Below are 26,763 nucleotides of genomic sequence, written 5' to 3' on the forward strand. Positions count from 1 at the left end.
AGATGGTGTCGCCGGCGTCCTGTGACAACATGTCCTATTTTTGACCATATTCATGACCAGACGAACCCCATTAAAATGAATGGGCTCGTTTTTAACAGGGGTGTACCCATCTGGTGGTTGTTAAAAACAGCTACAAGAGTCTTTCAGTAGTTAACCCCTTCAGGACCCTGACATTTTTCACCTTAAGGACCAGGCCATTTTTTGCAAATCTGATGTGTCACTTTATGTGGTGATAACTTTAAAACGCTTTTATTTATCCAGGCCATTATGTGATTGTTTTCTCATCACATATTGTACTTCGTGACAGTGGTAAAATTGAGTAAAATTTTTTATTTTTATTTACAAAAAATGCCAAATTTACCAAAAATTTGGAAAAATTTGCAAATTTCCATTTTTTTCCTTTACTTTCATAATAGATAGTAATACCTCCAAAAATATTTATTACTTTACATTCGCCATATGTCTGTTTTATGTTTGGATCATTTTGCGAATGCCATTCTATTTTTTGGGGACGTTAGAAGGCTTAGAAGTTTAGAAGCGAATTTCCAAAACCCACTTTTTAAGACCCAGCTCACGTTTGAAGTCACTTTGTGAGGCTTACATAATAGAAACCACCCAAAATCACCCCATTTTAGAAACTACATCCCTCAAGGTATACAAAATCGATTTTGCAAATTTTGCTAACCCTTTAGGTGTTCCACAAGAATTGATGGAAAATAGAGATGACTTTTCAGAATTTCACTTTTTTGGCAGATTTTCCATTTTAATCCATTTTTTACACTAACAAAGCAAGGATTAACAGCCAAACAAAACTCAAAATTTATGGCCCTGATTCTGTAATTTACAGAAACACCCCCTATGTGGTCGTAAACTGCTGTACGGGCACACGGTATTGCGCAGAAGGAAAGGAATGCCATATGTTTTTTGAAAAGCAGATTTCACTGTGATAATTTGAATCTGCAATGTCACATTTCAAGACCCCCTGATGCACCCCTACAGTGGAAACTACAAGAAAGTGACCCCATTTTAGAAACTACACCCTTCAAGGTATACAAAACTGATTTTACAAACTTTGTTAACCCTTTAGGTGTTCCACAAGAATTAATGGAAAATAGAGATAACATTTCCAAATTTCACTTTTTTGGCAGATTTTCCATTTTAATCAATTTTTTCCAGTGACAAAGCAAGGGTTAACAGCCAAACAAAACTCAATATTTATTGCCCTGATTCTGTAGTTTACAGAAACACCCCATATGTGGTCGTAAACTGCTGTACGGGCACACAGCATTGCGCAGAAGGAAAGGAATGCCATATGGTTTTTGGGAGGCAGATTTTGCTAGGCAGTTTTTTCCGACCCCCATGTCCAATTTGAAGCCCCTCTAATGCACCCCTAGAGTGGAAACTCCAAAAAAGTGACCCCATTTTGGAAACTATGGGATAAGGTGGCAGTTTTGTTGGTACTATTTTAGGGTACATATGATTTTTGGTTGCTCTATATTACACTTTTTGTGAGGCAAAGTAACAAAAAATAGCAGTTTTGGCACTTTTTATTTGTTATTTACAACGTTCATCTGACAGGTTAGGTCATGTGGTATTTTTATAGATAAAGTTGTTACAGATGCGACAATACCAAATATGACTTTTTTTTGGTTGTTTGTTTCAGTTTTACATAATAAAACATTTTTGAAAAAAAAATAGATTTTTAGTGTCTCCACATCCTGAAAGCCGTATTTTTTTTTATTTTTTGCGTGAATGTCTTGTTTACGGGTTAATTTTTTGGGGGATGAGATGACTGTGTGATTGGTACTATTTTAGGGTGCATTAGATTTTTTTCATCGCTTGCTATTTTACTTTTTGTGATGTAAGGTGACAAAAAATTGCTTCTTTGACATCGTTTTTATATTTCTTTTTTTTACGGTCTTCACCTGAGAGGTTAGGTCATGTGATATTTTTATACAGCAGGTTCTTACGGATGTGGCGATACCTAATATCTCTACTTTTTTTATTTATGTAAGTTTTACACAATAACATAATAAAAAAATATAATAATTATGTTTTAGTGTCTCCATAGTCTGAGAGCCATAGTTTTTAAAGTTTTTGGGCGATTGTCTTAGGTAGGTTATCATTTTTATGGGATGAAATGACGGTTTGAGTGTCACTATTTTGGGGTGCATATGATTTTTTGATCACTTGCTATTGCACTTTTTGTAATGTAAGGTGACAAAAAATTGCTTTTTTTTACACCATTTTTATTGTTTACTGTGTTCACCTGAGGGGTTAGGTCATGTGGTATTTTTATAGAACAGGTTGTTACAGATGTGGCGATGCCTAATATGTATACTTTTTTATATACTTTTACACAATAACAGCATTTTTTAAACTCAAAAAATCATAATTTTTGTGTCTCCATAGTCTGAGACATATTTTTTTATTTTTTGGGCGATTGTCATAGTTAGGGTATCATTCTTTTTGCAGCATGAGGTGACGGTTAGATTGATACTATTTTGGGGGGCATACACCTTTTTGATCGCTTGGTATTGCACTATAAGTGATGTAAGGTGACCCCAAAATTTTTTTGGGCTGTTTTTATTTTATTTGTGTTCATTTGAGGGGTTAGGTCATGTGATATTTTTTTTCCCAATTTTTTTTAACTTTATTTTTGGAAAAGGATGCTTTTTTTTTTTACTTGAAACTTTTAATTTTTTTGTAAAACTTTATTTTTTTGAACTTTTTTTACACTATTTTTTGGCCCACTCGGGACTTCAACTTTTGGGGGTCTGATCCCTTTTACAATGCATCACAATACTTCTGTATTGTGATGCATTGGGTGTAATTGTATTACAGACTGTAATACACTTACAGCCTGCTTACCTGTGAGATCCAGGGGGCTGGATCTCAGAAGCTCCCCCGGAAGGAAACCACGATGCCTTAGGAAGGCATCGGACTGTCATCCCTGCCATCGGGTCCCCGTCACAGCAGCAGGGTTAATGCGCCGGCATCGGTGATTTTACTGAGGCCGGTGCATGCAGCAGGGGTCCGGCTATCAGTGACTGCCGGACCCTGCCGCGGATCGGGCGGGCACATCTCCTGCACCCGCCCTATCACAGCGCCGTACAGAGGACAGGCGCGGGTCCTCTATGGGTTAAAATGTTGACACCATGTGAGCCTAGCAACCAGCGGAGAAGCACTGAAAGAAGGTCAGACAACCCTTTTAAGGGGAAAGTTCTGGATGTGTACACAGGAGTAGATGTTCCCTCAGCAGGGATAGTTTTTAGGTAAAGGGTTTATCGGACCAGGCCACTAGCTTTCAGTTCCCTGTGATCCAGTTATGATGCCCATGTGACCATTGTAGCTGCTTTTGGTCATGGATAGGAGACAGTATGGACTTTTCATATGTACTAACTACTGCATGTTGGGAACAACCTACAAGAGATGCTCTGACCTAATTCTCTAGTCGTCACAATTTGGCCCTTGTCAATGTTGCTCAGATTCTTAAATGTTCACATTTTGTCTGCTTTTAATCTAAACATTAACTTTAAGACTTGACTGTTCATTTGCTGCTTAACATATCCCATAAATTGTCAGATGCAATTGTCACACCATAATCAATGTTATTCACTTCATCTGTCAGATGATTTAAGGCTGGATTTCCACGTTCAAGTTTGTTATGTCGTTTTTGAAGACAAAACCAGGAAACAATCATAAGCAAATGACATGAATTAAGAGATGGAATTGCCTACTTTGAATTCACTCCTTTCTTTTTTTTTTTTTGCATATTTTTCATAATTTTTAATTCTTTATTTAATCTTTTTATTGTTGAAGTTTTTTTTATTCAGTTTTTGTGTGTCCAGATGTTACTTTAAAGTTGAATCATGAAAATAAGCTAATTATAAAATTTACTACAAAGGGGCACATTTATTAAGACTGACGTTTTAGAATCTGTTCATCAATATCTGATCGGCGGGGGTTCGACACCCGTCCCCCACAGATCAGCTGAGACGAGGAGGCAGCATTCCATCCGAGCGCCGCTTCCTCATCATTACACTACATCTCGTCTCATTGTAGCGGTGGCATAGTGTAGTTAGGCTACTTTCACACTTGCGGCAGAGTGATCTGGCAAGCAGTTCTGATCCGGCAAAGCGTATGCCAACTGATTGCACTTGTAAGACTGATCAGGATCCTAATCAGTCTGAAAAATGCCTGATCAGTCAGAAAAATGTATTGAAATGCCGGATCCCTCTTCCCGGTGTCATCCGGAAAAACAGATCCGGCATTTATTTTTTTCACCTTTTTTTTCGGTCTGCGCATGTGCAGACCAGAAGGACGAGTCCGGCATTCCAGTATTTTGAATGCCGGATTCGCACTAATACATTCCTATGGAAAAAAATGCTGGATCCGGCATTCAGGCAAGTCTTCAATTTTTTTGGCTGGAGATAAAACTGTAGCATGCTGCGGCTTTATCTTTTGACTGATCAGTCAAAAAGACTGAACTGAAGACATCCTGATGCATCCTGATCGGATTGCTCTCCATTCAGATGCATGGGGATAAAACTGATCAGTTATTTTCCGGTATAGAGCCCCTAGGACGGAACTCTATGCTAGAAAAGAAAAACACAAGTGTGAAAGTACCCTTATAGGCACCTGCTCTATTCACTTGCTTGTATTATACAGCACTTCCGAGACAAAGTGCAGTGTAATGAAGAGGAAGCGTTGCTTGCATGAAGCGTAGCCTCCTCTTCAAACAGCTGATCGGTGGGGTCACGAGGATAGGTCATGAATATCATGGGCTGGAAAACCCCTTTAAAATGTTCACTTCTGAGACCCCCATTATCTGGAGAACGAGTCCTCGTATTCCTTTTCCATTAGAACTGCTCTGTCTATAAGGCCTCATGCACATGACCGTTGTGTGCATCCGTGGCCGTTGTGCTGTTTTCCGGTTTTTTTTTCCGGTTTTTTCGGGGTCACGAGGATAGGTCATGAATATCATGGGCTGGATAACCCCTTTAAAATGTTCACTTCTGAGACCCCCATTATCTGGAGAACGAGTCCTCGTATTCCTTTTCCATTAGAACTGCTCTGTCTATAAGGCCTCATGCACATGACCGTTGTGTGCATCCGTGGCCGTTGTGCTGTTTTCCGTTTTTTTTTTTTCGGAAAATCTGAAAATGCACCGTTTTGCAGCCGAGGCCGTGATCCGTGTATCCTGTCCGTCAAAAAAATATGACCTGTCCGATTTTTTTGATGGACAACGGTTCACGGACCCATTCAAGTCAATGGGTCCGTGAAAGAACATGGATGCACACAAGATTAGCATCCGTGTCCGTGATCCGTGGCGGTAGGTTACTTTCATACAGACGGATCCAAAGATCCATCTGCATAAAAGCTTTTTCAGATCTAAGCTTTTTCAGTGTGCGGCTGCAGTAGCGTCCTGGTTGCCATGGTAACCGATCGGAGCCCCAGCGATTAAACTGGGACTCCAATCGGAACTCCGCTGCCACCAATGATCAGGGGGGGGGGGAGATGGGAGGCTGCACACTGGCCACCAATGTTGTTAATGCTATAGAGGGAGGGGGGGCCGATGGGGGGCGCACACTGTGCCACCAACGAATTATTACAATAGAGGGAGGAAGGGAGGGGGCGGGGGGGGGCACACACTGTGCCACCAACGAATTATTACAATAGAGGGAGGGGGGCGGGGGGCCGCACACTGTGCCACCAACCTATTATTACAATAGAGGGAAAGGGGGGGGGCGCACTAGCCACCAATGATATTCAAACTGGGGAGGGAGGGGGGTCTGCCCCCTGCTGTCTGGCAGCCCTGATCTCTTACAGGGGGATATGATAGTACAATTAACCCCTTCAGGTGCGGCACCTGAGGGGTTAATTGTGCTGATCACGGCCCCCTGTAAGAGATCGGGTGCTGCCAGGCAGCAGGAGGCAGTCATGTACACAGTTTGTAGTATATTCTAACTAGAAGCGTCCCCATCACCATGGGAATGCCTCTGCGTTAGAATATACTGTCGGAAATTAGTTTTCACGATCTAACTCATATCCGACAGTATATTCTAACATAGAGGCGTTCCCATGGTGATGGGGACGCTTCAAGTTAAAATATACCATCGGATTGGAGAAAACTCCGATCCGATGGTATAAAAGGGACTCCAGACTTTACATTGAAAGTCAATGGGGACGGATCCGTTTGAAATGGCACCATATTGTGTCAACGTCAAACGGATCTGTCCCCATTGACTTGCATTGTAATTCAGGACGGATCCGTTTGGCTCCGCACGGCCAGGCGGACACCAAAACGACTTTTTTTGTTCAGGTCCGTGGATCCTCCAAAAATCAAGGAAGACCCACGGACGAAAAAAACGGTCACGGATCACGGACCTACGGACCCCGTTTTTGCGGACCGTGAAAAAATACTGTTGTGTGCATGAGGCCTAACTCCAATACATTTGAAAGTGCAGTCACGTCTTTATTCAGTCTGCAGCTTCTTCACCTGGATTAATTGCTCTGATACATGGAGGACCTGCAGATTTGTCATTGCCGTGAATGTCTCAGATGTCTCAGGCAGTTAACTTTTTAAATACTATTTTAGTTGATCGATTATAGCGTTATTTTAAAGGGGTTTTCTCACTTCAGAAAATGGCATTTATCATGTAGAGAAAGTTCATACAAGGCACTTACCATGTATTGTGATTGTCCATATTGCTTCCTTTGTTGGCCAGATTTATTTTCCCATTGCATTATACACTGCTTGTTTCCATTGTTACAACCACCCTACAATTCAACAGCTTGCACACTATAGATAAAATGACTGGCCTATGCCTATGCCCACTTCCACAACCCCAGCCACTAGAGAGGCCGGCGCTTTTTCCTTTATTGTGCAAGCACAGCCACTGCTGCTGGATTGCAGAATGGTTGCAACAATGGAAACAAGCAATATATAATTTGATGGAAAAATGAATGAAGCCAGCAAAGGAGGCAATATGGAAAATCACAATACATGATAAATCTACATGATAGATGCCATTTGCCGAAGTGAGACAACTTCTTTAAAATAACTTACGTAATACTAAGAAACATTTGAGACAAAGCAAGAACCGTTAAGCTTAGGTAATCATATCTGCAGATTTTATCTGATTTTGCACCATTTCTTATCAGCTTCATGGACTAATGCACCTGGGCTTTCAAGTTCCTAAAATACAGTTATAAAAGAACAGAACTGAAGAACAGCAGCAGAACACAACTGAAGAAGACTCTCTGAAGTGTAAGAAGACACTTAGAAGACATGTGGGGCCTTCTACTGCTGCTTTTGGTGGGGACCACCTTTGCTCAAGAATCTGGTGAGTTAATCATACATAGATTATCACTGATGCTAATACACATTCAGATCAGTTGTCAAGTTTTATTGTAGTTACTACTGGTGTAGATAATGTATTAAATGTCTTAGGCCACAGTTCCGTGTGCATTTCGCATCACGGATGCGGACCCATTCACTTCAATTGGTCCGCAAATCCGGAACCACAGAACGGCCGCACGGGACGGGACCCCTCGGAAGCACTACGGAGTACTTCCGCGGGGTTACGTCCCATACCTCCGTTCCGCAAAAAGATAGGAGATGTTCTATCTTTTAGCGGAACGGGCAGAACGCGGGTCCATTAAAGTGAATGGGTTCGCGATCCGATGCGGCTGACCTACGGCCGGCGATCGTGCATTGCGGCCCGCAGCATGAGCACGGGTTACACACGTTCGTGTGAACTCGGCTTTAGACTGATATATTAGAAAATAATATTAAGATCATCTCCAAGCTGTGAAGGATAGATGACATTCCACACTATGTATTTAGCTATTCCCTCACCTGAAATTTCTCCAGCTCTATATACTTTTTTTTTAGTGTGGAAGCCCCAAAAATGTGCCTCATATTGAAGATGAGGGTTTAGCAATATTTTTAGAGGGGTCATTTTATATGTGAATCATTGTTTTTATCCCTTTTTATACATTATAAAATTGTATTTGCTTTTGCAGCTGCTAATAGACATTAAGTAATACAGCTTAGCTTACTTGTTGCAAAAATATCCAAGTCCTTCTCTGCTTTTCTCACCAATTATATAGCATTAAGGAGGCCCTGGCACATCTAATGATATGTCTGTTTTAGCGACTACTTGTATTCCCAATGAAATTCTGGATCATCTTTTCACAAGTGTTCCCTTCTGCTATTTCTTTTATAAATGTATGTATAAATTGCCAGCTGGGTAATTGTCTATACAGTCTGTCACTAGCAGCAGTGATTGGACAATAGCAGACTGTGGAGGGGCACACCCCTAACTGTTAACACAGTTAGCAATTAATTCATAAACTTCTAGTAGAATTAATAGAGGAACGGAACAACACATAAAAGAAGGTTGAACCTGATAGACATGTATTTTTTCACCCTATGTAACTAATAAGAAAAGACACTCCAGAAGTTTTATGTGGAATACAATTCATTACTAAGACAGACATGTCAAGAGAGGTGACAAGTCCTCCGTAATACTGCTATCTTACCAAGGTATTTCAGTAATATTTTACTATAAGGCCTCATGTACACGACAGTATTTTTTCACGGTCCGCAAAAACGGGGTCCGTAGGTCCGTGACCGTTTTTTCGTCCGTGGGTCTTCCTTGATTTTTGGAGGATCCACGGACATGAAAAAAAAGTCGTTTTGGTGTCCGCCTGGCCGTGCGGAGCCAAACGGATCCGTCCTGAATTACAATGCAAGTCAATGGGGACGGATCCGTTTGACGTTGACACAATATGGTGCCATTTCAAACGGATCCGTCCCCATTGACTTTCAATGTAAAGTCTGGAGTCCCTTTTATACCATCGGATCGGAGTTTTCTCCAATCCGATGGTATATTTTAACTTGAAGCGTCCCCATCACCAAGGGAACGCCTCTATGTTAGAATATACTGTCGGATATGAGTTAGATCGTGAAAACTCATTTCCGACAGTATATTCTAAAACAGAGGCGTTCCCATGGTGATGGGGACGCTTCTAGTTAGAATATACTACAAACTGTGTACATGACTGCCTCCTGCTGCCTGGCAGCACCCGATCTCTTACAGGGGGCAATGATCAGCACAATTAACCCCTCATGTGCCGCACCTGAAGGGGTTAATTGTACTATCATATTCCCCTGTAAGAGATCAGGGCTGCCAGGCAGCAGGGGGCAGACCCCCCCCTCCCCAATTTGAATATCATTGGTGGCCAGTGCGGCCCCCCCCCCTCCCTCCCTCTATTGTAATAATAGGTTGGTGGCACAGTGTGCGGCCCCCCGCCCCCCCTCCCTCCCTCTATTGTAATAATTTGTTGGTGGCACAGTGTGCGCCCCCCATCGCCCCCCCTCCCTTCCTTCCTCTATTGTAGTAATTTGTTGGTGGCACAGTGTGCACCCCCCATCGGCCCCCCTCCCTCTATAGCATTAACAACATTGGTGGCCAGTGTGCTGCCTCCCATCTCCCTCCCCCCCCCCCGATCATTGGTGGCAGCGGAGTTCCGATCGGAGTCCCAGTTTAATCGCTGGGGCTCCGATCGGTAACCATGGCAACCAGGACGCTACTGCAGCCCTGGTTGCCATGGTTACTTAGCAATAGTACAATAGTAAAAGATTCATACTTACCTGGGAGCTGCGATGTCTGTGTCCGGCCGGGCGCTCCTCCTACTGGTAAGTGACAGATCATTTAGCAATGCGCCGCACAGACCTGTCACTTACCAGTAGGTGGAGCTCCCGGCCGGACACAGACATCGCAGCAGCCAGCAGGTAAGTATGAATCTTCTACTATTGTACTATTGCTAAGTAACCATGGCAACCAGGACTGCAGTAGCGTCCTGGTTGCCATGGTTACTGATTGGAGCCCCAGCGATTAAACTGGGACTCCGATCGGAACTCCGCTGCCACCAATGATCGGGGGGGAGATGGGAGGCAGCACACTGGCCACCAATGTTGTTAATGCTATAGAGGGAGGGGGGCCGATGGGGGGCGCACACTGTGCCACCAACGAATTATTACAATAGAGGGAGGAAGGGGGGGCGCACACTGTGCCACCAACAAATTATTACAATAGAGGGAGGAAGGGGGGGGCGCACACTGTGCCACCAATAAATTATTACAATAGAGGGAGGAAGGGGTGCGGCACTGGCCACCAATGATATTCAAACTGGGGAGGGGGGGGTGCAGCAGGGGGCAGACTTGTACACAGTTTGTAGTGTATTCTAACTAGAAGCGTCCCCATCACCATGGGAACGCCAATGTGTTAGAATATACTGTCGGATATGAGTTTTCACAAAGTGAAAACTCGGCTCTGAAAATGCTTTTATGCAGACGGATCTTCGGATCCGTCTGTATGAAAGTAAACTACGACCACGGCTCACGAACACGGATGCCAATCTTGTGTGCATCCGTGTTCTTTCACGGACCCATTGACTTGAATGGGTCCGTGAACCGTTGTCCGTCAAAAAAATAGGACAGGTCCTATTTTTTTGACGGACAGGATACACGGATCACGGTCTCGACTGCAAAACGGTGCATTTTCCGATTTTTCCACGGACCCATTGAAAGTCAATGGGTCCACGAAAAAAAAAGGATAACGGCACAACGGCCACGGATGCACACAACGGTCGTGTGCATGAGGCCTATAGGTGAGTAACCATCCAAAATGAACTGATTACTTTTATGGTAAGATTATTTCATCTCTTATGTTTAGAAATGCTATTTGACCATAGAAGCTGTGCCTGCCACCATCTAAAGCTGGTTATACACATTAGAAGAGAAATATCAAGACTGGTGGACCTATCCACCAGTCTTGATCTCCCTGCGATAGAGTAAGATTCGTCTGATTTGTTAAGAGGAAGAAGTCTCTTAGAAAATCAGGTGCATCTCTGCCCTGCGGTGTGCCAGAAACTGAAGTCTACGGAAGCTACAGGCTATTATAGACTTCATCTATAACTTCCACCGTTTTCTGATGAAAGTTATAGCAAATTTGTCAGCGGTGCAAAGTCACGCCCCCTGTCAATAAGCCACATCTCTTTTCCCAGTGACAAGAAGCTTGAAAAGTCACAAGTAATGGTGCACACATGCCATGTGCCCTAACGTGCAACTTTTATAGGCCTTGATAAATGTCCCTGTATGTATGTCGGCCAAACCCACCTATTTTGGTGGGACTGGTCTTTAGTGGCCTTCCGACTCTTCCCTGATGATAGTTGTTGGACATGAGGGGTTGGTCATGTTGGACTAAAACATGCCCAATCCTTTTGTAAACACATGCATTCTCATCTGCAGCAGTAGCTGTTAGCTACAAGATGACAGTTATCTAATGTGTATTACCAGTCTAAAACTAATGTATAACTCGAGTTCTGACAATAATGTAGGTCTTTCAGATTTACTTTCTTTTATGCTATTCTGGTTTTAAAGGCAAATAGAAATCTGATCCAGCAAAAATGTGAATAGAGTCTTAGCCCAAGTTGTGTTCTTTAAAATAAGATTTATTTTTTTTCTGTTCCCAGGAGACTATGCGCAGGATAACTCCGATCAGTTAATTAAAGCTGCCAATGAGGATGATGATAACTTTGAGTCATTTGATATAGACGATGATGAGGATGAGTTTAATTATAAAGACTTGTCTCTGGGTCAAGAAAGTGTCTGTATTAAGCCAAATTTTACAGAAAAAGCAGAAGGTGTTATGTGCCCTGATAAAGGAACATGCAGCCACCATATTTTCATTACCCCTAATTGCTTTGGAAAAGCTCAGGTATAGTCATATGTCTTATAAAAAATTCAGTGTCATATGTAAGTGTATAGTTAGTACATCTACCTACTACACATATGTTCATATAGTTTAATCTGTAGCAACTGGCAATTTGTCACTTGGTCAACAACATTCTCTAGCACTTAAAGAGGACCTGTCACCTCAGGTGTAGGTATGCTTCTTAGACCACCACCATAAAGTCTCAGACACGGGAGGAGGGGTGCAACTTAAGAACACAACTGTCTCCGCCTTTCTTCTAAGATGGTCAGGCCTGAGCCTTGCTGGTTATATTAGTAGAGCTGGGGTTTCGGTCCAGCAAATGGTTACAGTCAGGAACTATGTGACTTTTCCAATACCAAGTACCTCCTGGACAGGTTTTCTAATCCTGTATAACATGTAGATAGTGAAAAACTCAAGGCCCCTTTACACTGCTCGATGGAGCAGACGATTGTTGAGAAGGTGTTTTCTTCCCAACAATCGCCAGGTCGTCAGTGGACCGTTGCACTTACATGCATCTCTCCCACAGTATGAGGAAGAGTGATTGCTAATGCCATCTCTCATCCCCATACAGAATCATGATCTGCTGCTCACAAATGATAATTAAGGTGATTTCACCAACGGTTTATTACCCGATGAAAGAGCTTAATCAGCGGCACCTTTAAACAGGCCGATCATCGCTAATGAACATTTGTACTCGTGCTCTTCCCAAGTATTGGGCAGTTTAAAGAAGACTTTGGACTGCATGGCTAGACATTTACCAAACTTATCACAGTGGCTGATGCTGGACAATACATTTGGTGCATGGCTAGAGACTTTTGTCTAATTTTATACCACCTATGGTATATTGTTTACCAAATTGTGCCAAAAATATGTAAAATTTTGGTGCAAACTATGCCAGAATTCAGGTGTATCCACAATAATAAATGTTATATAGGCCATAGACAGCTAGACAGTCTGCGTTTGCTACCTAATATTTTATTTTATTTTTATTTTATTTTTTATCATACAATACCTTTATTGAATCAAATAGAAAATCTGCGTACATATAAAATTGTAAAATGGTGGCAGTTGCAACTTGCACATAAAACACATACATACAAGGGTTCACTTAGAAGTAATGGATTGCTACAAGATACTACGCATATAATACTAAAAATCATGACAAATTACAGAATGGGACTCAAATAACATTACAAGGCAAAAATTCCAATATATGAGCTACCTAATAGTTAAAAGTAGTATTGCATCTTTAAACTAGCAGTAACCAAACCCTCTCCTCCACTACCTCTCTCTGCTATATCCGTATACATTCACCATTATATAACTACACTGATGTAATAGAAGGTTCACATTTCCTTTTCATTCTGTTTTTTTTTTTTTTATTCATAGCGAATCTGCCGTTGTAGGAGAGGAAATCTGAGCTCCATTCACAATGCTGGATCAAATAACAATCTGCAATGTTTCTTGAAGAAAAGTTGTAGAAATATCAGTTATGTTTGGATTGGTGTTTGGAAGAAAAATTCAGTAAGTATAGGAACGATTTCTAGGCATGTTTATTCCATCTTCCATTGAATGGCATTATGCATAACAATAATTATATTCAGGGGCATAGCTGGAACTGACTGGGCTCTAACAGCAATTTTTTTGTCTTTGTAATCGCCAATTTCTGACAGCCAATTATTTATTTATTTTTTTCTGCCTAAAAAGCTGAAGCTTTTTTGGTGGATGAACTGGAGTTTTTATTACTACCATTTTCGGGGTATGACCACGTGTTTTTTTTTTTTTTTTTTTTTTACTTTTAACTTTTTTATTGAGCAAAATCAAAGCTTACAGAGATGAGGCTGCATGACATTGGTGGGATCAACAGGTCATGACCACTTTTTGATCACCGTTTTTAAATTTTTTGGGAGGACATGGTAAGAAAAAAAGTGGCGAATTTCGTGTTTTAATTTTTTTTTACTTACGACGTACACCATGCATGAAAAATATTTTAAATATTTAATAGTGTAGACACCGCTGTTCCGCCAGGTTCTAGAGATTATTATGGCACACTTACATTCCTGCACCCGATGCCAGCCCAGGACTGGCATCACATGTGTGCACATGTAAGTGTGGCAAAATAAGCACAAGTACACAGCATGGCAGAGAGGGTTGGCTGCCATGTAAGGCATGCTACAGTGCAGGAGGCTGGCAGAGGAAGGAGTGGGAAGAGGTTGGGATGGCCCCAGCTTCGGCCCACTCCTTCCTCTGCCGGCCTTCTGCACTATAGCATGCATGCTAACGTAAAGGAGGCTAGGAAGGCTGTCAGGCGGCTGAATGCTGCAGTCTGCCCTGCACACTCAGAACTGTGCCCTCATGTACCTGGCCCAACTACCCATCCTCACCACCTCTCCTCTCCCAGTCCCAGCTGCCCTGTCCTCCCTCATGGCCGGAACCTGCAGGTCAGGGAGGGCTTTGATATGTGGCAGGGGTCAAAGCACATACCTGGCTGTATTGATGAAAGCGCTCATTGCATCTGGCACCCACAGCCTAAACTCATCATGCACCACTTCATTATTGGAGAATAGAAGCCCATATTTGGAATACTTGCCAACTCTCCTTGAAAATGGAGAGACCTCCCAGGCTCCTAGGAGATTTGCTAAATCTGCTGGGCACAGCATGGAGGGCTGTTTTCTCTCAGAAAGCAAACCTCCATATACTGTAACTGGATAGGGCACTGAGATTCAGTTCCATTAGATTCATCCAAAGTACCTTGAGAGGGTGGAGTGTCTCGTAAAGGGACAGAGTGACGTTTAAAAAGAGACAGGGGCCTGAAAAAGGTGCACGGCTATGAAAGAAAGAATTTGGGACTTCTAGAGTAGGGTACTCGAGCATAATATTTCCATAGTCTATATGAAAGAGGACTAGAGCTAGCCTATGCTGGTCTTCCTTTTATGAGAACAGTAGCATCACTGTGGGCTAACACGGCTCAGAACATTGGGGATGAGGGGACACTGCTGCTAGGTATTGGGATTACAGTCAACCCCCCACTACCAACTGACCAATAGGCCAGTATCATCTAAATGCTGAATTGCCACCAACCAACCTGCCTCCATATCCTTACTGGTGCAAGATTTGCAGAAGATTTGCACTTAAAGCTTGCTGCTGCTGTATGTAATTAAAGTTTTATGTTGTACTTAAAAAAGTAAAAAACACTTTGTTATGTTTAAATTTGGCCTCATACTTCATTACTATATTTCCACTGCACTGATCCCCCATGAGCAATGGCCTGAGGGAGTACACCAAGACACAACACTTTATCAGGGGCACTGCCATTCCTATCCCCTACGCCGGCTCCTCAGGGAGGTCGCTACAAATGCTCCCTGCTGTACAGCAGTATATAATGCCCCCCGTAGTGCCAGTATATAATGCTCCCACAGAGTGCCAACCCTAGTAGCAGTATATAATGTCCCCCCACGCCCTGTAGTGACAGGTATATAATGCTCTACTCCCTCTTTAGTGCCCCCATTAGTGCTATTGTTTAGTATAAAAAATAAAAAAACACACCGCACTCACCTTCCCAGCCACCTCTTCCGATCTGTGACCCGAGTTGCTGCGTCTCCATAACATCACCACTCCTGCACAAGGTTTTCGTAAAATCGCACGACTTTTGCCGCAGGAGGTTACAGTGACGTCATAACAACCTCTTGCGGCACTCTACTGACTCAAAAGCTTCAGACCTAGCAGTCTGAAGCCTGTGATGCTGAACGGCTGCAGATGCAGCCCTCATTGTGCCACGCTTTATGGGTAGCAAGGTGGGGCCCTAGGCAGGTGCCTACCCTCACCTACCTGTCAGTCATCCCAGCTCTGGCTGCACCTTCAAATAGTTTGAGGCCACAGTGACATTTCAGCCATGGGGAATAAAAGCCCTGCAGCAACCACTGAACAAGTCCATGCCTCTTTATGGAGGCATCATCCCTTTGGCCAGTGACAGGCAGACTTTTTACAGAAAGTATATTAAAAACCTATTTGCCCTATATTATGCAGGTTGGTAGTGTTTTTGTAAACAGATTAATATCTACTTGTATCCTGGGTGGGAAGAAGCCCATGTGCAACGGGCGCCTCCCCCTAGGGCCCTCTATAACGCGACCCATGTGTAGGAATGCCGAGTGGTATGTTGCGGCCTAAAATGTCTCTTATTGTGCATCACGGTGCTCCTACCTGGATACCGCTGAACCCCAGGCTTTGTCTCCGAAGCAATAAATAGGGAGAATAATTGAGGGATAAATGAATAACTGGAGTCCAGACCTTGAGATGAAGTTCAATGGCAGCTTTACTTTGCATAAACATTCTCCAAAATGGTTTACAGGCTTTAGCATTAAACTGGCAGGCAAACTCCACTCTACTATATCTGTTTCTCTGACTGTGCTGTATGACAGGCTGGCTGTATAACTCAGCTTCTTCTGTGTGCTGCACTTCACTTTGCAGTCTGACTTTAGGTTATACCAGGGAACTTTCCTCCTGGCTCCTGAGGCTTCAAACTTTTGCCTCCATGGGTGCTCTGGCTGGCATGGGCACGTCCAGCAGAGATGTGCCCCTGCACACTCTTCCCTAGAGGGGGTAAGCTAGACTGAAGCTAACTGGTCCCCACCCTTCCTGCAGGAAGTAGGACTAGCCCACTTCTCTCCAGAGGGGTGTTAGAATGGAAAGGAGAGTTCCATTCTACCTAAGTACAGCTCTGCTATGTTTGCTGCCACCTGCTAGTGAACCAGGCGCATTACATCAAGAGTTACATAACATTAGAAATGCACAGTGTGGAGGACCTGGAATAAAATGCACAAGATGACATGAGGTTAGGCTACTTTCACACTAGCATTCGGGGCTCCGCTTGTGAGTTCCGTTTAAAGGCTCTCACAAGCGGCCCTGAACGGATCCGTCCAGAGCCCTAATGCATTCTGAGTGGATGCGGATCCGCTCAGACTGCATCAGTCTGGCACCGTTTGGCCTCCGTTCCGCTCAGCAGGCGGACACCTGAACGCTGCTTGCAGCGTTCGGGTGTCCGCCTGGCCGTGCGGAGGCAAACGGATCCGTCCAGACTTACAATGTTAGGGCTCTTTCACACTTGCGTTCTTTTCTTCCGGCATAGAGTTCCGTCGTCGGGGCTCTATGCTGGAAGAATCCTGATCAGTTTTATCCTAATGCATTCTGAATGGAGAGAAATCCATTTAGGATGCATCAGAATGTCTTCAGTTCCGGAACGGAACGTTTTTTGGCCGGAGAAAATACTGCAGCATGCTGCGCTTTTTGCTCCGGCCAAAAATCCTGAAGACTTGCCACAAGGCCGGATCCGGAATGAATGCCCATTGAAAGGCATTGATCCGGCCTTAAGCTAAACGTCGTTTCGGCGCATTACCGGATCCGACGTTTAGCTTTTTTAGAGTGGTTACCATGATTGCCGGGACGCTAAAGTCCTGGCAGCCATGGTAAAGTGTAGTGGGGAGCGGGGGAGCAGCATACTTACCATCCGTGCGGCTCCCGGGGCGCTCCAGAGTGACGTCAGGGGGCCCCACGCGCATGGATGACGTGATCGCATGGCACGTCATCCATGCGCATGGGGCGCCCTGACGTCATTCTGGAGTGCCCCGGGAGCCGCGCGGACTGTAAGTATACTGCTCCCCGCTCCCCGCTCCTACTAATGGCAACCAGGACTTTAATAGCGTCCTGGCTGCCATAGTAACACTGAAAGCATTTTGAAGACGGATCCGTCTGCAAATGCTTTCAGTACACTTGCGTTTTTCCTGATCCGGCGTGTAATTCCGGCAAGTGGAGTACACGCCGGATCCGGACAACGCAAGTGTGAAAGAGGCCCAAGTCAATGGGGACGGATCCGTTTGAAGTTGACACAATATGGTTCAATTTTCAAACGGATCCGTCCCCCATTGAATTTCAATGTAAACTCAAAACGGATCCGTTTGCATTATCATGAAAAAAAAAAAAATATTTTTTTTTTTGTTCATGGTAATGCAAACGGATCCGTTCTGAACGGATCTAAGCATTTGCATTATAGGTGCGGATCCGTCTGTGCAGATACCAGACGGATCCGCACCTAAACGCAGGTGTGAAAGTAGCCTCAGACCTATAAAGACAGTAGCAGGGTGCAGGAGTGGTATCACCACTCTGGGCTGTTAGGGTACTTTCACACTTGCGGCAGAGGATTCCGGCAGGCAGTTCCGTCACCGAAACTGCCTGCCGGATCCGGAAATCCTGAAGTAAACGGATGGCATTTGTCAGACCGAATCGGATGCGGATCTGTCTGACAAATGCATTGAAGTACCGGATCCATCTCTCCGGTGTCATCCGGAAAAACGGATCCGGTATTTATTTATTTTTTGCATTTTTGAACCAGATCTGTTTTGCTGGAAAACATAATGCCGGATCCGGCACTAATACATTTCAATGGAAATTAATGCCGGATCCGGTATTCCGGCAAGTGTTCAGGATTTTGGGCCGGAGAGAGAACTGCAGGATGCTGCGGTAGTTTCTCCAACCAAAAAACGTATGAGGGACTGAACTGATGCATCCTGATGCATACTGAACGGAATGCTCTCCATTCAGAATGCATTAGCATAAAACAGATCCGTTTTTTCCAGTATTGAGCTCCTGTGACGGAAGTACCAGAAAAGAAAAACGCTAGTGTGAAAGTGCAGTGGGATGCGAAAGTTTGGGAAACCTTGTTAATCGTCATGATTTTCCTGTATAAATCGTTGGTTGTTACGATAAAAAAAAATGTCAGTTAAATATATCATATAGGAGACACACACAGTGATATTTATAGAAAGTGTGCTATAATTGTTTAAACACAATTAGCCAGGTGCATAAATGTGGGCACTGTTGTCATTTTATTGATTCCAAAACCTTTAGAACGAATTATTGGAACTCAAATTGGCTTGGTAAGCTCAGTGACCCCTGACCTACATACACAGGTGAATCAAATTATGAGAAAGAGTATTTAAGGGGGTCAATTGAGAGTTTCCCTCCTCTTTTAATTTTCTCTAAAGAGTAGCAATATGGGGGTCTCAAAACAACTCTCAAATGACCTGAAGACAAAGATTGTTCACCATCATGGTTTAGGGGAAGGATACAGAAAGCTGCCTCAGAGATTTCAGCTGTCTGTTTCCACAGTTAGGAACATATTGAGGGAATGGAAGACCACAGGCTCAGTTCAAGTTAAGGCTTGAAGTGGCCGACCAAGAAAAATCTCGGATAGACAGAAGCGACGAATGGTGAGAACAGTCAGAGTCAACCCACAGACCAGCACTAAAGACCTACAACATCATCTTGCTGCAGATGGAGTCACTGTGCATCGTTCAACCATTCGGCGCACTTTACACAAGGAGATGCTGTATGTGAGAGTGATGCAGAGGAGGCCTTTTCTCCACCCACAGCACAAAAAGTGCCGCTTGAGGTGGGCTAAAGCACATTTGGACAAGCCAGCTTCATTTTGGAATAAGGTGCTGTGGACTGATGAAACTAAAATTGAGTTATTTGGCCACAACAAGGGGCGTTATGCATGGAGGAAAAAAACACAGCATTCCAAGAAAAACACCTGCTACCTACAGAAAATGTGGTGGTGGTTCCATCATGCTGTGGGGCTGTGTGACCAGTGCAGGGACTGGTAATCTTGTCAAAGTTGAGGGACGCATGGATTCCACTCAGTATCAGCAGATTCTGGAGACCAATGTCCTAGGAATCAGTGACAAAGCTGAAGCTGCGCCGGGGCTGGATCTTTAAACAAGACAGCGACCCTAAACACTGCTCAAATCCGTCCCGCCAGACCTAGTCATGTGGCCCGCGTAGCCGCCGCCGGCCGCCAGCCTTCACCTTTTATTATCACTTCCTGCAGGCGGCCCCCGCTCCTCCGCGCTCCTGTATCGGGTGTATCAGCTGTGAGGGAGGAGGGGCTGGGCCCGTGCAGTGACTATTCTACTACACGGGCCCCACTCACTGTATAATCGTATCTCTAATAGTTAATGGTTACCGTATGTATATAATCGCATAAGGAGCGCTGTGTATTACCGGTACTTACAACTACAAGCGCTCGCCGAGAGGAGGGAGGAGGCAGGCTGGGAGGATGGGCGCTGGCAGTGTGAGTCATGTGCCTGCGCCGCCCACTTTATGAATGAAGCAGGCGGCGTGGGCGCATGACGTATGACTCACGCTGCCAGCGCCTGTCCTCCCGGCCTGCCTCCTGCCTCCTCTCGGCGAGCGCTTGTAGTTGTAAGTACCGGTAATACACAGCGCTCCTTATGCGATTATATACATACGGTAACCATTAACTATTAGAGATACGATTATACAGTGAGCGGGGCCCGTGTAGTAGAATAGTCACTGCACGGGCCCCGCTGTCATTATAAAAGCAGATGCCGGCCCCTAGCCCGTAGCACAGATCCCCCATAAGAGCCACCCACAGATCCCCCATAAGTGTCACCCACAGATCCCCCATAACAGTGCCACCCACAGACCACAATTAGTTCAAAACCCACCAAAAGCACACCTTTTGGATCAAAATATTTTTCTTCTTATTTTCCTCCTCAAAAACCTAGGTGCGTCTTTTGGGCCAGTGCGTCTTATAGGGCGAAAAATACGGTAACCCTCATAAATCAGTATAAAGCTATGTGACCCCAGTCAGCGCTTGCAGGTCAAGCTTTCAGAGCTAGTTATTACTTACATTATTACAAAAATAATTGAATGCAGTGACAATTTATGATAATAAAGAGTGGACATATAGTCCTACAGATACAACCGGCCCTTTGAGGGTGACCAAACTGCTGATGCGGCCCCCGATGAATTTGAGTTTGACACCCCTAGTGACTAAGGCATTTATGCAGAGGAACAAGTACAGAGGAACAATGGCCATCTCAGTCCCCAGACCTAAATATAACTGAAAATCTGTGGTGTGACTTAAAGAGAGCTGTCCATGCTCGGAAGCCATCAAACCTGAATGAACTAAAGATGTTTTGTAAATAGGAATGGTCCAAAATACCTTCAACCAGAATCCAGACTCTCATTGGAACCTACAGGAAGCGTTTAGAGGCTGTCATTTCTGCAAAAGGAGGATCTACTAAATACTGATTTCATTTCTTTTTTGTGGTGCCCAAATTTATGCACCTTCCTAATTTTGTTTAAACAATTATAGCACACTTTCTGTAAATCCAATAAACTTCATTTCACTTCTCAAATATCACTGTGTGTGTCTCCTATAATATATATTTAACTGACATTTTTTATCGTAACAACCAACGATTTATACAGGAAAATCATGACGATTAACAAGGTTGCCCAAACTTTCGCATCCCACTGTACCTTTACACATGCTCCTTACAGCCCTATGGCCCTGACGATTTTTAATCTACTTCTGTCTCATAGATATATAACTGCACTGTAAAATAAAATTCTTATTTTTTGTACCTGTATTTTTAACGCCGTTCACTAATTTTGTTCCAAACACAACTTATTTTAGTGCTTTCCATACGGCAATGTGGACAGAAGCAGACTGAACTATACCAATTGGGCTTGTGGAGAAAATAAAACACACGGTGAATGGTGTGTCGCCATGAATGTGCAAAGTAAGTATAGATGAACATTGCCATTACCACAGTGTAATGAGCTCACAGCAGTATATAGAGCTATAGGCATGTGTTACTTATCTTTAGGATCATAGCATTTTCCAACTTGCCCATAAAAATTGTTCATTATCTGTGATTTTTGTTTAAGTTGTCCAAACTAAACAAAACAATCAGGTTTGATTATAATGCATGCAATGCTAATGTACAGTACAGACCAAAAGTTTGGACACACCTTCTCATTCAAAGAGTTTTCTTTATTTTCATGACTATGAAAATTGTAGATTCACACTGAAGGCATCAAAACTATGAATTAACACATGTGGAATTATATACATAACAAAAAAGTGTGAAACAACTGAAAATATGTCATATTCTAGGTTCTTCAAAGTAGCCACCTTTTGCTTTGATTACTGCTTTGCACACTCTTGGCATTCTCTTGTTGAGCTTCAAGAGGTAGTCACCTGAAATGGTTTTCACTTCACAGGTGTGCCCTGTCAGGTTTAATAAGTGGGATTTCTTGCCTTATAAATGGGGTTGGGACCATCAGTTGCGTTGTGGAGAAGTCAGGTGGATACACAGCTGATAGTCCTACTAAATAGACTGTTAGAATTTGTATTACGGCAAGAAAAAAGCAGCTAAGTAAAGAAAAACGAGTGGCCATCATTACTTTAAGAAATGAAGGTCAGTCAGTCTGAAAAATTGGGAAAACTTTGAAAGTAAGGGCTATTTGACCATGAAGGAGAGTGATGGGTTGCTGCGCAGATGACCTGGCCTCCACAGTCACCGGACCTGAACCCAATCGAGATGGTTTGGGGTGAGCTGGACCACCGCAGAGTGAAGGCAAAAGGACCAACAAGTGCTAAGCATCTCTGGGAACTCCTTCAAGACTGTTGGAAGACCATTTCAGGTGACTACTCAAAGCAGTAATCAAAGCAAAAGGTGGCTACTTTGAAGAACCTAGACTATGACATATTTTCAGTTGTTTCACACTTTTTTGTTATGTATATAATTCCACATGTGTTAATTCATAGTTTTGTTGCCTTCAGTGTGAATCTACAATTTGCATAGAAATAAAGAAAACTCTTTGACTGAGAAGGTGTGTCCAAACTTTTGGTCTGTACTGTATCTGGAGTTACTAGAACCGCATCATTCAAAGGGTAACATTTCCCTGTACATTAGTTTAGGGCAGTGATGGCTAACCTCTGGCACTCCAGCTGTGGTGAAATTATGACTCCCAGCATGCTCTATTCATTTCTATGGAGTTCTGAGAACAGCCAAGCAAGTGTGCATCTTGGGAGTCATAGTATTACCACAGCTGGCGTGCCGGAGGTTAGCCATCACAGGTTTCGGCCTCTTTCCCACTGTCGTGTGCGCCCCATTGCCGTATAGTGGACCGCATTTGCAGATCCGCAATACAAGGGCGCCGTTCCGTGGGCATTCCACATCACGGATGCGGACCTATTCACTTCAATGGGTCTGCAAATCTGGAGATGCGGAATGGTGCAGAACATAACCACGGAACGGAACCGTAAGGAAGCACTACGGAGTGCTTCCGTGGGGTTTCGTCCTGTACTTCTGTTCCGCAAAAAGATAGAACATGTCCTATCTTTTTGCGGAACGGCCAGATCGCGGACCCATTCAAGTGAATGGGTCCGCGATCTGCTGCGGCTGCCGCACCGACTGTGCTCGTGCATTGCGGCCCACGCCTGTGGGAAAAAGGCCTCAGGCTAACAACTGTGCATATGTTGAGGGAAATAGAGGAATTACTTCAGAGGCGCTCAGCGAACACTACGTGTAACAGCAGCGGTATCGCGGCAGAACCACAACGTCTGCCGCACGGAAGAAGGCAATGTATTGTATTGAATACTATGATATTGCGCTTTGGGACATAATAGGATTGGTATTAGTGTACAGGTTTCACAGATGAGCTCTATCTAGCGCATGGATGTATATCAGTGTACAAGTATTTAGCTGGCTTAACCAGTATACCTGCAATGAAGGTTCCTATTTGTGCGCTGATACTCCTGCTCCTGCTTTCGTACTTGGTGTGGAAGTTTTCCTTTTCTGCAGTTAGTCTTTCCTCACAGCTCCGAGTGAGTGCTAATCACTTCTTGTGTACACCTCCACCTGCTGCAGCAGCGCGCCACCGGCCGGAGCGCGAGGCAGCACGCCAAGCTACACAATACCTGGACTGATCCTGAACCCCAGCATCAGGAAGGACTAACTGCAGAAAAGGAAAACTTCCACACCAAGTACGAAAGCAGGATCAGGAGTATCAGCGCACAAATAGGAACCTTCAATGCAGGTATACTGGTTAAGCCAGCTAAATACTTGTACACTGATATACATCCATGTGCTAGATGAAGCTCATCTGTGAAACCTGTACACTAATACCAATCCTATTATGTCCCAAAGCACAGTATCATAGTATTCAATACAAAACTGTGCATATGTTACTGGTAATGGATTGTCCTATGGATGTGCAGCGGACTTTACCTTGTGAGAGGGTGAAATCAGTTCTGAAAATCTGCTTTTCCATAAGATAGTTTGAAAATCCACACCACGTGCATTTCTCCATGCAGAATTATTTTCTACTATGTGTGGATAAGTAACTTGCGACTTTCCCCCGCTGACGCCAGGTCTAAAAACTGGGGCGTGGTGTGGGTGAGAGGGGAAACAACCAGCAGGCCCGTCTCATTCACCATTTTCTACGCCTGTTTTAGGCATAGAAAATGGTCTAAATGTAAGACAGCAAGGAAGCTGTAAATAAGGGGACTGTGGTATTTAGCATCCTAGATGAGTTATTTAGTGTGATTTGTTCTAGTCATCAGTGCAAGCATAGACAATGCTGCTCCTACAGTGTCATGTACACAGCTCCCATGCAGATCTGTGTATCAACATGGTTATAGACTAGAAATAAACCATGAGTCTACTGTCTTCTAACCCTAACCCTTTTATCTGCCTTGCAGCCGGCCAGTGGTTCACTTTGAAGTGCAGCACTCAATTGCCATTTGTCTGCACTTTTTGAGAATGAACCCCACAGCTCATCCCCCTTTATACACCAGCTTTGAATACTAGTAACTCTGAAGACGTATAAAGAAATGGTTTGCCATGCACTGGTGTTGGATTAGCATTGAAATCTTGGAATTCAACAGTCCCCTGACTTTCATAATTGTTCCATAACCATGCTCCAACAACCTACTTTACTGCTATGTAGCTTTTAATAAAAGTTTAATACATGTTCATGCTAATGGATTTGTCGTTACTCCCTTTATTATTGTATAATATTAATGGCTGACATTAGACTATTTTGTTTGGCTTTGGAGTCAAGACTGGCAGCCATCTGTGCTGGAACCTCAAAGATAGTCATGGAGATGGATATCAGTTATCTTTATCAGGTATCTCTCCTGACCTTTCCATCAACAGGTCCTTTCAGCTGGGGTAAACACTAATGTTACTACAAGGGGGATTACATAAAGCCCCACACATCTGGTACTCAGGACGGTCTTTAATATGGATTGGACCCTGGGCAAGAGGAAGAACACAAGTGCTGCTGCCGCATTCGTGTTCCATATTTTATTAACTAAGCAGCAGACATGTAGGGCATACATGGGGGATATCCCTGCACTTACTATTATTTCTAGGCGCCGCTCCATTGCGCCTCTGTGGCCCCCGTTACATTCTCCCACGCTGTATGCTAAGTAACAGCATTGGAACACCTGGGAGGAGACATCTTTTCTCTGTGGGAGCAAAAAAACTCACCTTCTCCCTGGCTGTGACGTTCTGAGCTGCGATTGGACAGCGCTACAGCCAGGGAGAAGGAACGCCCACAGAGAAAAGCTGATGTCTCCTCCCTGGTGTTTCGATGCTGTTACTTAGCATACAGCACAGGAGAATGTAACGGGTCACAGCGGCGCAACGGAGCGGTGCCCAGAAACAATAGTAAATGCAGGGACATCCCCCATGTATGCCCTTCATCTCCTGTTACTTAGTTAATGAAAGGTCCTCCAGTGGCCAGTGGGGCTCAATAGGCAGCTTCCTTGGGCTCCCCAGGAGCAACTGGGCCCGGGCAGCTGCCCCTTTTGCCCCGCGTTAAAGACGGCCCTGCTGGTACTGCTTATAAAGCCAGAAACAGGATCAGCCAGGTAAAGAAAACCAACCTGTCTGATATATGTTCTAGGTTTTTCCTAATATGATGATGATGATGATGTAATTAGCAGGTTTTTCCAACAAGAATCTCATATTTGTAGCCAGCTTTAGATCTCTACGGGATCAAGAAAGCAAACAAGAGCGCTAATAGGCACTAAGGTGGAATGCTCAGGTACTTCATTTCCAAAGTGATGCAGGAACGTCAAGCCATTCAGGAGTTACGGAAACAGTGCAGCTTGATGACCACTTGGGTATTTCTGTAACTCCATCAGTGTAAGAGATTCCTTTCTTGGTCATGAAAAAACGAGATGGGACAACCCTTTTAAGGAGAGCTAGGAGGAGTTCTTTTAGACTATCCTTGTCCCTTTGTTAGAACCTTTGTCAAGAATTAGGTATGGGCAAAGCCAGGACATTAAGAAGGAGAATATGCACATATACAATATTAAAACTGGATAGAAAAGACATTCTCTTTCAAGCCACAGTAAGTAATGCCACAACAGGGATTTAACTTTCTTGTAGGGGAGCAGCTCCACAACTCCTCCATCTTCTTCTCCGCATGCTGCACTGTTGTCCTGACGTCAGATAGCATGCCATGTCCCCCACTTCCCCAGTGCCATCTGCCCCTTTATTCCATCTATTGCCATGTCTTCCTCCCCAGTGCCTCCATGGCATCTATTGCCATGCCCCCCTCCCCCAGTGCCTACATGCCATCCATTGCCATCTGTCCCCCCCCCCAGTGCCACCATGCCATTCACCATATCCCCCACTCCCTCAGTGCCATCTGCCCCTCCATCCCATTCATTATCATTTCCCCCTACCCCAATGCCTCCATTGCCATCTGTACCCCTTCAGTGCCACCAGGCTGTCCCCCTTCAGTGCCAACAAGTTGTCTCCCTTCAGTGCTATGTCCCCAGCGCCGTGAAATAAAATACTTACCTTTCTTGTAGGGCCGCAGCTCCACAGCTCCTCCATCTACTTCTTTGCGCGCTGTACTGTTGTCCTGACATCAGATAGCATTGGGTCATAGTGCACGCTTGATGATGTATCAGGATCCAGTGCAGCATGGTACAGGCCATGGTACAGGCCAGCATCGTACAGGCCAGCGGGTGACCTTGAAGCGCTGAGTAATAGCAAGCGCTTTACTCCCGCTCCGTGGTCAAATGACACAAACGAATCCTCGATGCAAAAAATTTGCATACAGGATTTTTTGTGTCTAATTA

General features: G+C 44.1%; 1 protein-coding gene across 1 annotated transcript; it reads left to right on the forward strand.

Annotated features, from left to right (window-relative positions):
* The first annotated feature begins 7,199 nt into the window (after positions 1–7,199).
* Positions 7,200–24,645, forward strand: LOC122941521 (bone marrow proteoglycan-like). The gene is made up of 5 exons (XM_044298837.1): positions 7,200–7,349; positions 11,548–11,792; positions 13,179–13,313; positions 21,289–21,394; positions 24,364–24,645. Exons 1-5 carry the CDS (start codon positions 7,295–7,297, stop codon positions 24,420–24,422), a joined length of 600 nt encoding a protein of 199 aa, XP_044154772.1. The 5' UTR covers positions 7,200–7,294; the 3' UTR covers positions 24,423–24,645.
* Positions 24,646–26,763: the final 2,118 nt, after the last annotated feature.

Source organism: Bufo gargarizans, chromosome 6 (genome assembly GCF_014858855.1).
Source record: "Bufo gargarizans isolate SCDJY-AF-19 chromosome 6, ASM1485885v1, whole genome shotgun sequence".
NCBI lineage: Eukaryota > Metazoa > Chordata > Amphibia > Anura > Bufonidae > Bufo > Bufo gargarizans.

Bases quoted from the DNA above. Each gene is read 5' to 3' on its own strand.
- LOC122941521 (XM_044298837.1), top strand. From the start codon at position 7,295: ATGTGGGGCCTTCTACTGCTGCTTTTGGTGGGGACCACCTTTGCTCAA. The intron at 11,793-13,178 runs GTATAGTCATAT...TTTTATTCATAG, and splicing joins ATTGCTTTGGAAAAGCTCAG to CGAATCTGCCGTTGTAGGAG. The intron at 21,395-24,363 runs GTAAGTATAGAT...TCTGCCTTGCAG, and splicing joins TGTCGCCATGAATGTGCAAA to CCGGCCAGTGGTTCACTTTG.